Source organism: Colobus angolensis, unplaced genomic scaffold, assembly GCF_000951035.1.
Source record: "Colobus angolensis palliatus isolate OR3802 unplaced genomic scaffold, Cang.pa_1.0 Scaffold158, whole genome shotgun sequence".
Taxonomy (NCBI): domain Eukaryota; kingdom Metazoa; phylum Chordata; class Mammalia; order Primates; family Cercopithecidae; genus Colobus; species Colobus angolensis.
Genome location: NW_012114688.1, coordinates 5,652,366 through 5,664,411, shown reverse-complemented (window position 1 = coordinate 5,664,411; position 12,046 = coordinate 5,652,366). Strand labels below are relative to the sequence as shown.

General features: G+C 34.3%; 1 protein-coding gene across 2 annotated transcripts in view; it reads left to right on the top strand.

The window, feature by feature from the left end:
• ZRANB2 (zinc finger, RAN-binding domain containing 2) overlaps positions 1-4,580 on the top strand; it is an 18,980-nt gene extending 14,400 nt beyond the window's left edge. The window contains exons 9-11 of one of the 2 annotated variants that reach the window (XM_011936907.1): positions 952-1,110; positions 2,122-2,196; positions 2,730-4,580. In XM_011936907.1, coding sequence (XP_011792297.1) covers positions 952-1,110; positions 2,122-2,155 — 193 coding nt within the window. In that variant the 3' untranslated portion in view covers positions 2,156-2,196; positions 2,730-4,580. The remainder of the gene's footprint in view (positions 1-951; positions 1,111-2,121; positions 2,197-2,729) is intronic. The other variant, XM_011936906.1, reaches the window with a different exon arrangement.
• Positions 4,581-12,046: the final 7,466 nt, after the last annotated feature.

Below are 12,046 nucleotides of genomic sequence, written 5' to 3'. Positions count from 1 at the left end.
AAAAAAAAAAAAAAAAACTGAAGTAGAGAGCAAATTATTTTTTATTGTTACCATTATTATTTAAGTGCTTTATAGGTAAAAATCCTTAAGTTATGATATTCCCTTTGGGAACCATTATAATTAAGGTTTACAGAACAGCCTTCATATTCTTGCCATTTTTTCATTGCTTGTAACTTTCCAAAGAATTCTCCTTTTGGGCTTTCTGGTTTTATTTTAAGCCCAAAGGTGAATTTTTTGGGAAGTTTGAGCTAAATTCCTTCAACCAAAATATACAAGTGAAGAAAAAAAAATTTGTATTTAAACATTTACACATTTACTTCTATGTGAAGCATGTGAATGTCAACACTTCATACTTCATAAATAGTGGATTTTCATAAAAATAAGTATTGTAAATATAAATCATTTTAAAGTTACTTTTTATTTATTTTTGAATATTTCGCAATTTAGTACAGTTACTAGTCTTTTGTTTCTGTCCCATATGCCTGATTTTTCCGTAACAGTTTAATGAGTTGAATAATTCCACATGGAATTGTGTTTATTTTCCTTGGGAAGCGGTATATAAGATACATATTTTCTCCTCAAATGTAAGGATGTAGTTTCTAAACATAAAGTCCTGTTAATGCAGTTACCTGCTGATTTTATAATACTATAATATTTGTGTATACTTTGGAAAGTCTTAAAAAAAGTTTTAAATTCTATTTTGATATAGTAAGCAAGGTTTTAATTACACATGATAAAATTTTAAAGAGAAAAATTAAAATAATGTTTTAAGTAGAATGTTTTCATGGTTGATCCAGAAGTCTTCTGTTGAGTAAGCAGTAAGTATTCTTCCTTATAAAATTTTCATAGTTGTTATAAATCCTGTTTGTTTTTGGAGCTATCTGATAACTAAATAATCTTCCTTATTTCTTCTTTTAATGAAATGTTTGATTTGTTTCTCAATCAATGAAGATCCAGCTCCAGGTCCCACAGGGGCTCTTCTTCCCCACGAAAAAGATCTTATTCAAGTTCATCATCTTCTCCTGAGAGGAACAGAAAGAGAAGTCGTTCTAGATCTTCTTCATCTGGTGATCGCAAAAAAAGACGAACAAGATCACGGTCACCCGAAAGGTTTGGGTTTCTGTAGAAATAAGAATGGGTGTTCTTAAGTGTGTTTAATAGATAAACTTTCCTAGTCAAGGGTTAGATTTTTATTATCTCCTGTGTTCCAACTTTCTACTTTTCAACTTTGAACTTCAAAAAAACATTACTTTGTTGATCCTTTGTATTTTGATCAGTGTGTTTAGAATTGTAGATCAAACCATTCTTTGATCATTTTGTTGTTTAAATTTTTATTTCCATTTATAATTTTTATAGCCAACTCTCGGTTATTTCTGTCTTTTGAGATTGCAATTGAGGGGCTATATGTCGAAGTAATTTATGAGTTGACTTTTATGCTTAGGCTTCTTTCAATACTAATAGTCAAGAATTCTAGAGCATCTAATAAAAAATTAACTTTCAGATCACTGGGAATCTGTCCTCATTTAAATATGTGTAAATGCATTTCCACAGCAAATGCTTCATACCCTTTATCTATAAGGAAATTATTCCTTGTAGCTAATACATTTTTCATATTGCAGTCCAAATCTTTTTTGAGAAAGGCCTATGTTAGGTTACTTTATGTGTACTGACACTTTTAATATTGGAAGAGTGCAACTGTCATCTGTCAGCCTTTTCTGCAACAGGCTAATTACTTAGTTTCATTAATTTTCTCTGGTCTCAATTATATAGTCATTTTAATGGCTTTATTTGTAGTTGCAAATTTTTCATATTTTATTAGCTTGTGAAAATAAAGATTATGTAAAGTCTATTGATTGCTGGGTTCAGTGGTAGGATTATCTCATGATTCCTACTTGTACAGAATAATTAGTTTTGCTTCTTCACATTTTGGAGTTTAGATGTTAAGATTACACACAGTCTTGTTTCTCTGCATTTGTTTCTTTGTTAAAAAATTACTCTGTTTTTGAGTGGAATTCATTCTGTTGCTTTCTTACCACTTCTGCAAATTTTTATCTTAGCCACATATAATCCCCCTAGTTTGTTGTCATCTAAACTTAATGAACATGTTCTCTATTCCATAAGCCAGGTGATTGGTGAAAACACTAAACAACCCTGAGCCCAGGGCCAACCCCTACGGAACACCACTACTTTACCCAGGTTGATATTGACTTATTCATACTAGCTGCATGAATATAACCCTATAGCAAATTGTACAATCATCTTGTGTGACCTAGATTTCCAAAACTTATTTATGAATATATTTTCTCATACACAGAAGCCTTGCTGTATCTTTTTACATAATAGACTTCTTACACTTTCTACACCGTGTCACAGAGATTGCTTTAGTCACACTTCCATTACCAAGTTTATATGCTTTTGTTGTACATTTTCTGTAATTTTACACATTTTTGCAAGGCTTTTCTTCAATATCTTAAATAATTGAGAGGTGGCTATATTTTGAAATGAGATTCTTTTGAAATTGTAGAGAATTTTTAATTGTATTTATATAACTGGGCTCATATCCAAAGTCTAAACATATAATTTTATGTGTGTAAGTTCCTATCTCAGTTTTTAATTTTTTTGCCAGCCTCATGGTACTGAATTTTGTATACTTTCACAGTCTTAAGAATGAATGCTGAAATTTAGCTCTAGCTTACTTGAATGCCTGCTCTCTCCATTATGTCTTACAGACGCCACAGGTCATCTTCTGGATCATCCCATTCTGGTTCCCGTTCAAGTTCAAAAAAGAAATAATGTATTAAAATTTACATCTTAAAAAAATCCAGTTCAGTGCATGAAGCATATTTTTAAAGAAGTTGGTGTCTTGGTCAGAAGTGCTAAATCTGCTAGTAGAGGTGCATGCCTTTCATTGCTTTTCAAAACAATACAACTGTGTTTATTTGTGAAGTTAAAAGTAAATAGCATTTTAAGCCATAATGTCCCAAAATAGATGCTCTGTCATTCATTATTACAACCATTTGCTTCATTGAAAACCATTTCAGCTGTAACAAACTACTTTGCTTCCTAATTTAAATCCGTTTTTCTCATTTTCAAATACATCCTGTCCATTGGCTAAGACAGGATTACTTAGGCTTTCCTGAACTTTGGGTTTGGAGGCAAGACTGGAAACTAGTTGGAAACAACATACTTATGGAAAAGACAGTCAACCTGTTTATGCTGTTAACAGATGTCAAAGTGATTCTCACCAAAAAAAAGTTAAACTATATTGTAAGCAGCCAACTGTAAATGTCTTTACTTTGAAATTCCCTCTGCTAAGGGTGCCTTAGAATCATTGTGTCTCTTTTATCCAGCTTTACTTTTTTGCTCCACATTTAATGCAAAAGAATCTTGTGACATCTACAAGGAGAGAAGTGGGATTTATTTTCCTTTTTGACACACAATTTGGGACAAAAAAGAAAGTCTTAAGAGTTTATCTCTTCTCTACTGATGTGGTTGCTTGATAAAGACATCTCAAAATGTTTACCAATGTTTTAAGAAGCTTTGTGTGATACTCTTCAAAATCTAGTTACCAAATATGATATAGTAGAAAAGGCTAAATCATAGTCAATGAGCAAATTGAAGTAAGCTTTTAAAGTATATTTCTCTTTTGGTGAAAGGCCAATGGAGACATTGTGAATTTAAGTGAACATTTGCCTCAAGATGTTAACTATAAACATACTGCATACAATTTTCTTCTGAATAAAAATGAATGCTTATCTCTACATGATGTAAGCAAAAATCTTAATTTTTCCTATTCATTTGAAGTAAGTTATGGCTTAAAATGCTTTCGGAGTTCATTTCTCAAAATTAAAATCTGGTCACGTGAGCTTCAGTTTGTTTTCTGGTTTAAAAAATAAAAAGGTTTCTCTTAACAGTATTTCCAGTGACAATGCAAGGTAAGTATATCAAAGGAAATCAACAATTGTGCTTGGGGGCTTTTTGTTATGGGATATTGATTTCTTTTTCTTGTTTTTTTCCCATAACATTGTCTGCTGCAATTTAAATAAAAAATTACGACATTTTAAGATATTTCGTAGACAGACCAAACAAAAATATATGTTTTCATTTTAAAATGAATGTTTTTCTCTTCAGCTGATCTAAAAATGAAAGCAAAATATCTAATGTAGAAATATTTTGATAATATTTTTACAGTGAGCTTTCCCATGTTTTTATGTCTTAATTTTCTTTGCTGCATTTATGTCGGTTGCACAAGAACTTTTACTCACTTGTAATTGTGCCTCAGACTTTTTGAAAGTCTACCTTCTAAATTGCCCAGATGATCTAGATTCTACATGTTACCATTGGTTTATTCTTGTGCTTTCTGTATTTAAAACTTTGGCTGTACTAAGCAAATGCAAGGTTATAATTTAGCTAATAGTAGTTTACAGACAATTCTGATGATTATGATTTCATTTGGTTTAACTAAACTGTACTAGTTCATTTCATAAGGAAATGATACTGTAGACAAATGTAAATAAAGCCTGTGAGTCAAGCATCAAGTGGTGTTTGTTAGAAATAAACTAGAGATTTTTAAACTCTGATCTAATGTTCATTTTTAAACTAATTACAGTTTTCTTTGTTACCTTTGATGTGTTAAGTTTTTATACTCTTTATATTCACCTACCTTTTATATATGATTGCTTGGTATTTTAAATTCCAAAGCCATTATCACTGCAACCTCAGAATTTTTAATTTTAATCTTTTTTTTCTTTTTAAATAGAGCTCCTAAATTAGTTGCACACTTCTTGCCAGAACATTACATCCCTCATTCCGTGTGGTAAAATACCATATCATAGTGTGCTTCTGTAACTACTCTTAAACTGTCACCTTATATAAAGCACTCAGCTGTCCACTTAACAGCTAAGTTTTCTTAAGTTTCTATTTGGAATCCTTTCATCTAAACAATATTGAATGATATCTGGTAATGTCCAAGTTTAGAACTAGATCTAAATACAAGATCATCTCTAGGCACAATTACCAAGCTTAATTAGGTCTTTGAAACCATGTCATCTCCCCTTCTTGCTCTCTTGTGTACATAGCTGGTGTTGTGGATGTTGGTAAGAAGGTAGGGAATTTCTCCACTTTGCCCCCTGTTTTTGACATAAGGGTTAAATATTTTTTAAATAGAAATAATCTCATGGCTTTCCTTACCTGGAAATGGTATTTCTGTTTCTGGGAAAATTGAGTAGACAGGTTTAACTAAAAGACTGTGTGTGTATGTGTGTGTGTGTGTAAAAGACAGTTTCGTGTGTGAGATTTGCAGGCATTATCTAATTCTCCCTATAATCTTGTGAGGGTGTATACTCTTGCATATCTTCTGTTTCGCGAAAAGGAGGGTTAAAGCACAGGGAAATTAAAAACTTGCCTAAGGAAGCCACCAGAATAGCAAAGTAGGGATTCACCCCCAAACCTGATGGAAATTTTCAGTATTATGTCTAATAAAAGCCAAAACTCTTTGAGAAAATAAATGTGAAATTGTTAAGCCCAATGGTCAGGTATGTTTTAATCTGCTAATTTGGTAGAGAATATATAATTTCAGCCAATTATAGTTAGGGAGGTTAGACAAACACTATTTTGGATAACTTTAGATTTACAGAAAAGTTGCAAAGATTGTGCAGACAGTTCTCATATACCCTCACCAAGTTTCTATAGTCATTAGCGTCTTATATTACCATGTATGTTATATTTCTCAAAACTAAAACCAACATTGGTATATTACTGTTAATTACAGATTTTACTTGAATGTTACGATCTTTCCCCTTAGGATATTCCATAATCTAGAGTACCATCTTGTACTACTAATATCTTCCTATTCTCTTCTGTTCTATGACAGTTTTTCATTCTTTCCTCATTTTTGATGATTTTGATAATCTTAGAGAGTACTAGCCAGGTATCCTCTAGAATATCTACCACTGCATTCTGTATTTGACTGGTTTTTCTCATAATTAGACTGGGACTATGGGGTTTTGCAGAGAATACCACAGAGGAAAAGTGTCTTTCTCGTCACTTCCTGTGGAGGGTACATCATAACCCTGTGACTTCACTGGGAATGTTAACAGTCGTCATTTGGTTAAGGTACGGTTTGCCCTGATTCACCATTGCAGTTACTATTTCTCCTTTTATCTACTCTTATTCTTTCAAATCAGGTTATACTAAGTGTAGCCCATCATCGTAGTAAGATGGGAGAATTAAGTTCCACATCCTTTTGGGGTTAAGTATGTACACAGTATTTGGAATTTTTCTATAGGAAAGATTTGTCTCTGTTTCTTTTATATATCTACTCAGGTATATTTATTTTATACTTGTTATTTATTTTTTAAATTGACTTTTTTGACCGTTGGCAAGCCTTTATTCTCTGATAGAAGGGAAAGTAGATAGATGGAGAGAGGGAGGGAAGAATTTTTGGAGAGGTATCAAATAGGAGAAAACGTGGGTTCTAGAGCCGTGGCAAGGCGGTAGGGGGTGCCTTCAACATTAAATGAGAGAGCCTCCACAGTTCATTACAGTATGAGGAGGGATGGGTCCAGATTGCATTACAGCCAAGTTTGTAGTTATTGAGAGTGAGCAGTAAACACTTAATAGGTTTTTTTTTTCCCCAGCCACATTGAACTACCTGGCTGCTTAAATAAGGGTGTTGTAACATTACACACAGATACAAAAAATAAACATGTAGTAATAGTTCTTAAATATTTGTTTAGCAAAATAAAAGGTGCCAGGGTAAGAAAAATGTTAACATTAACTTGGTAAATTCTAAATACTTCAGTGCATGATTAAAATATATCTAAAAAGATTTTGAGGAAAGCTATACTATTTTATTCAAAGAAATAAAAATACCTAAATTTGAAGCTAAAAATGCGTAGGACAACTCCTTCCCCTAACCTCAATTTAGTAGGAGAAAAGCTCTTATCAAATACAGTTGTACTTGTGTCTGTGGGGAATTGGTTCCAGGATCACCCACAGATACTAAAATTCAAGGATGCTCAAGTCCCTTACGTAAAACAGCATGGTGTTTGCATGTAACCTGTGTATATCCTCTCATATACTTTAAATCATCTCTAGAGTAACCCTAATACAATGCCATACGTTACTTCACATAGATTCAGCATAACACCATGTGGCAAATTCAGGTATTGTCTTTGGAACTTTGTAGGGTTTTCTTTTCCCCTGAATATTTTTAATTTGCAGGTGTTGAATCCATGGATGCTGGATACAGAACCCGTGAATATAGAGGGCCTATTGTTCTTCAGGTTAGAGATAAAGCCTCTGATAAAATAGGAACAGTTTTGCCTGAATAGAGGCGAACTCTTAACAAGTTGACATGCAGTTTTGAAGGAAGTTTATAGATGAGTAAGACAAGCTAAGGTTATTCTCTTCGCAACACTGAATATTTTATTTTTTTAGGGAGCTCAAAATACGATGGCTGTGGGAAACCTCAGAGAAGGACAGGGAACTTTGTAGTAATGATGTCGGAATCAAACTGGACCACAGTGAATATTGACTACAGAATATTGATAATTTGAATACCTAAGTGTTTAACACAGAACAGTGGGATTTTGCACCTGTCCTAAAATGAAACATCTATAACCTGTTATTGGTGAGGTTATCACAAAGGCTAAGTACCTCCAACCTAAAAGTAATAGGAACTAAAGTTTACTTTAATGGGTGTGATGCAGTGGTAGAGTTGTCACTGATACTTGGTTACTATCTGGTTCTTCTGCTGACTTCAGTTTAGTTCATGGTAACTGAGTGACTCGGGACATTCTTTATGCCTAAGTTGTTACACCTGTAAAATGAAAATGACTATTTCTACCTTGTGGGAATTATTATAAATAATAAAGTGGCACATATGTATACAACAAATATTGACAGTTTTTATCCCTTCTCCATGTTTACAGATATTTCATATATATATACACACACGCACATGTATATATACATATATGTACGTATATGTATACGTGTGTGTGTGTATATATTCTCAGATGCCTATTTCCCACTTATTCTTTCTAGAGCACCAGATCCATGTATGTAGCTGCCTCCTATGTATCTCTTATTTATTTATTTATTTATTTATTTATTGTCAAGATGGGTCTTGCAGTGTTGTGCAGGCTGGTCTTGAATTCCTGGACTCAAGTGATATTCCTGTCTTGGCCTCCAAAAGTGCTAGGATTATAGGTGTGAGCCACTATGCCTGGTCTGTATCTCCCTTCACGTGTCATACAGGCAATTTTACTGCATTTAAATTCTCCCTAAATCCTCTGTTCACCAAACCTGCGTCTCATGTTGTATTTCGTATTGACAAACAACTGAAGTAAGTGTATTGGGGTGCATCATTGGCAAAATAAGCAACAAATCAAAAAGTAATTTACCTAACTGGGAGGAGTAGATGATAGAGTTCAAAATGCTTTGTTAGGTTAAAATAACTATGAACAGGCATATCATGTACTAGGTAGAACCAAATTTTATAAGTATAGTTAAAAAGCTTTCAATACAAGAAAATATAAAATACATAACTGCTTGATAACTAGACCAGTAAAGTAGATTTTTACTGACAAATGGTTTGGACATTTATTTTGGCTTATATAATAACACTAACTGTTAGTGAGCTATTGCTGTGGTAAGTAATGAAATAAATACCTAAAAGTCAAAACCAAAATGGAAGTGTTCAGTTTGGATGAAGCAAATCCAATTAATTATAGTCTATCCTCGTATTAACTCTTAGTGGCACTGTTAACCCTAATCTAGCTGTTGACTGTGAACCTGCCAAAAATGTTGCTTTTTCAGCAGCTATTTCCATGTATCAGAATTCTGATCAGGGAAAGCAAATTATCTGTATTCTTATAAGTTGAATAATGTATTAGAGCCTAAGAATTTTAGTGTGGTATCAGCAAATGTGACATGAGAATAGTTAATATTTCCACCTTTGTAAATGGTGCAGTTAGAATTACAAGATTGTGTTGCCCTATATCACACTCACAATTATGTTTCTTATTCGTTATTATTGATACCTTAGAATCACAAAAAGGGAAAGGTTAAGGAGAATGTTGTTAATTCTACCAGAAGAGACTGGTAAAGTCTACATCAGTAGACTCTGATGCAATGAAGACTACATCAATATTCTCAGGCTGCACACATAGTACCTGTGGCACTAAAACCCTGCGATAGAAGAGTGCTAAGAAGGAAGAAAATAGAATAAGGAAAGTTTTGTGTTTTTTCCTCAAATTAGTGTTAATGAAAATGTGTTTAAATTCAGGCCTTCCATAAAGTATTGCATACCATAAAGTCTAGGGCAGGTACCTGACCGTGAAAAACTACATTTTGAAGCACTGATGACTGATAAGAGAGACATAAAATGTGTAACCTGTAATTTTGGTGAAGCCATTGGAAATTAGCAAACCTACACTATATTTTCTCTACTTTTGGAGACTATTCATCTGTTGGTAAAGATTAGGAGGGAAGGAGATGTCAGGGTTTATAGTTAATGTAGATGCAGAAAGAAAGTCTTGTTCAGGGACTCCAAAGACATTTAACGCTTAATATAAGTTAAACATTGATCATTCCTTTTAGGCACCACTGCATTCTGGTATCATTGCTTAGTGCCCTTTTGATTATATTTTCTGGGGCTGTTTGAATCAGTATGGTCTATTTTTGTAACATCCTTAATATTTTTTTTATTAGAGGATAAGTTAGCACAGCCCTTTCAGAGGCTAATTTGAGAGTATCTGAAAAATTAGAATATTCACAGTACGAACATTTAAACATACTAATGAATTATATTACTGCATGTTAGGCAGTGAACTAATGTTAGATACCTTGATTGAAGCAAGGATAACAATTCTGATTGCTACAAAGGATATAAAAGGGGTAGGTGTATACTGCTCTTAGGACAGTAAGTATGAAATCTTGGGGTCAGGCAAATTATACTTGATAGCTGAATTCTTAAGAGTTCAGTGCCAGTGGGGCTAAGTCTGCTCCTGGATATGATGATAAGCCAGTAAATAGCTTGGGGGAAAAAATGGTCTTAAGACAGAATTGTAGAGTTAGAGCACCTGTCATGCAAGCCTCATAAGCCATAGAAGGGAATTTACATTGTACGCGAAGAACAGTTGGAAAATAGTGAACAGTTTGAAGTGAGCTAGTTAGTTTTAATACAAATTGCCCACTGCTTGGAGAATAGATCCGAAAGAACCATACTGGATGGTAAGGGAATAGTAAAAAGTCTTACTTAAGCAAATTAAAGTTATTACAAATTTGTATGATCAAAACAGCACTAAATTTTAGGGTAACTGTGACAAAGACCAATAGTGTTTTAAGAAGTTTAAAATGTGGAAATAGGTAATTTGAGCCATTGTGAGATTCATTCCTCAGTAAATGGTAAAAGTAGTATTTAAGGTAGACTCTAATAAATCATGGAACCATATTTTAATCTCCATAACCATTGAGAGAATAATAAAGGTATAACAAGAAGTAGAGGGGAAAAGTTGGAGTAATGAAAATGATTAATTACAAATTAGTTTTTTGAGAGACAATGACAAAATAGCAAGCCAGGTAAACTGTTTTACCTAGAAGTGGATTATACACTCCAGTTAATCCAGAGTATCAGAGTTAAGATAAATTGACAAAACCAATTGTGTATTTGTAATCTGTATTTTCAGTTTGGAAATAAGAGAATGGGAAAAGTAAAAGTTTGGAATTAAACATCCCCATGGATCAGCAAATAGCAGTGGAATTTTTTTGAATGAAAATACAATTTATCAGGCCAGGTGCAGTGGCCTGTAATCCCAGCACTTTAGAGGCCGAGGCGGATGGATCACGAGGTCAGGAGATCGAGACCATCCTGGCTAACACGCTGAAACCCAGTCTCTACTAAAAATACAAAGAAAGCCAGGCATGGTGGCATGCACCTGTAGTCCCAGCTACTCGGGAGGCTGAGGCAGGAGAATGCCTTGAACCCGGGAGGCGGAGGTTTCAATGAGCCGAGTTCGCACCAGTGCACTCCAGCCTCGGTGACAGAGCGAGACACTGTCTCAAAAAATAAGAAAATACAATTTGTCAACACCTGTGAGATGCAGCTAAAGCAGTGCTTGGAATTGTGTGACTTTGGAAGCCTACACTAGAGAAAATTAAGTCTTTAAGCTATCAAGAATACAGGAAAATACTGGCAGATCAAACACAATTCAGAGAAAAAAAGAGCAGAGAACTTCTGCTTCAGGCCAAGATTTACCCTTCAACCTGTAACAAACTAGACACAGTGTATCAAGCAGCATTTTTCAGTACACTAAGGCTGTGGAGGAGAGGTACCTGAGAAAGGAAAACAAGTTGAGTCCTATTAATGCTTCCAGCTTACTCGAGAGAATTTCTAGGACACATCGCAGGGAGTTACCTGGATGGACCTCTGCAATCTCCCTGAGTTAAGGTGAAACAGGTGGGCAGAAAGCCCAAGGCCACTAAAGGTAATACAGAAAGTACTAGAGGAGAGGTTCACAGATGTCTCTGGAAATCTGCAGAAGTTCCTCTTCAAGTCTTCAGATGAGTACTAACTATAAGGAAATCATATGCCTTTGAGGAAACTACCACAAAGGCAACAAGCTTGAAAAACCCTAAGCATAGGAAATATGAAGACGGGGAAGAAAAAGGCAGTGATTAAAATCTTAAGGCAACCGTGGGGGGTGGGGGTGAGGAATAAGGTACTGTATAGAGGAACAGTTCTAAGGATGACAGCCGACTTGTCAGAAGCAATGCAAGCCAAAGGATGGTGCCACCTCAACGTACTGAAAGAAAAACTACCAGTCTAATATTCTGTACTCAGTGAAAATATCTTTCAAAAACGTATGTGAACTACAAACTTAAGCTCTTCAAAATCTGAAAGAATTCACCAACAGACCTAATGCAGAAAATACTAAAGGATTTTTTTTTTTTTTCTTTTTTTGAGGCAGGATTTTTTTGGCAGAAGAAAACGTATCAGCAATCTGGTCCTACACAAGGTGAGAGCACAGGAAATGCTATG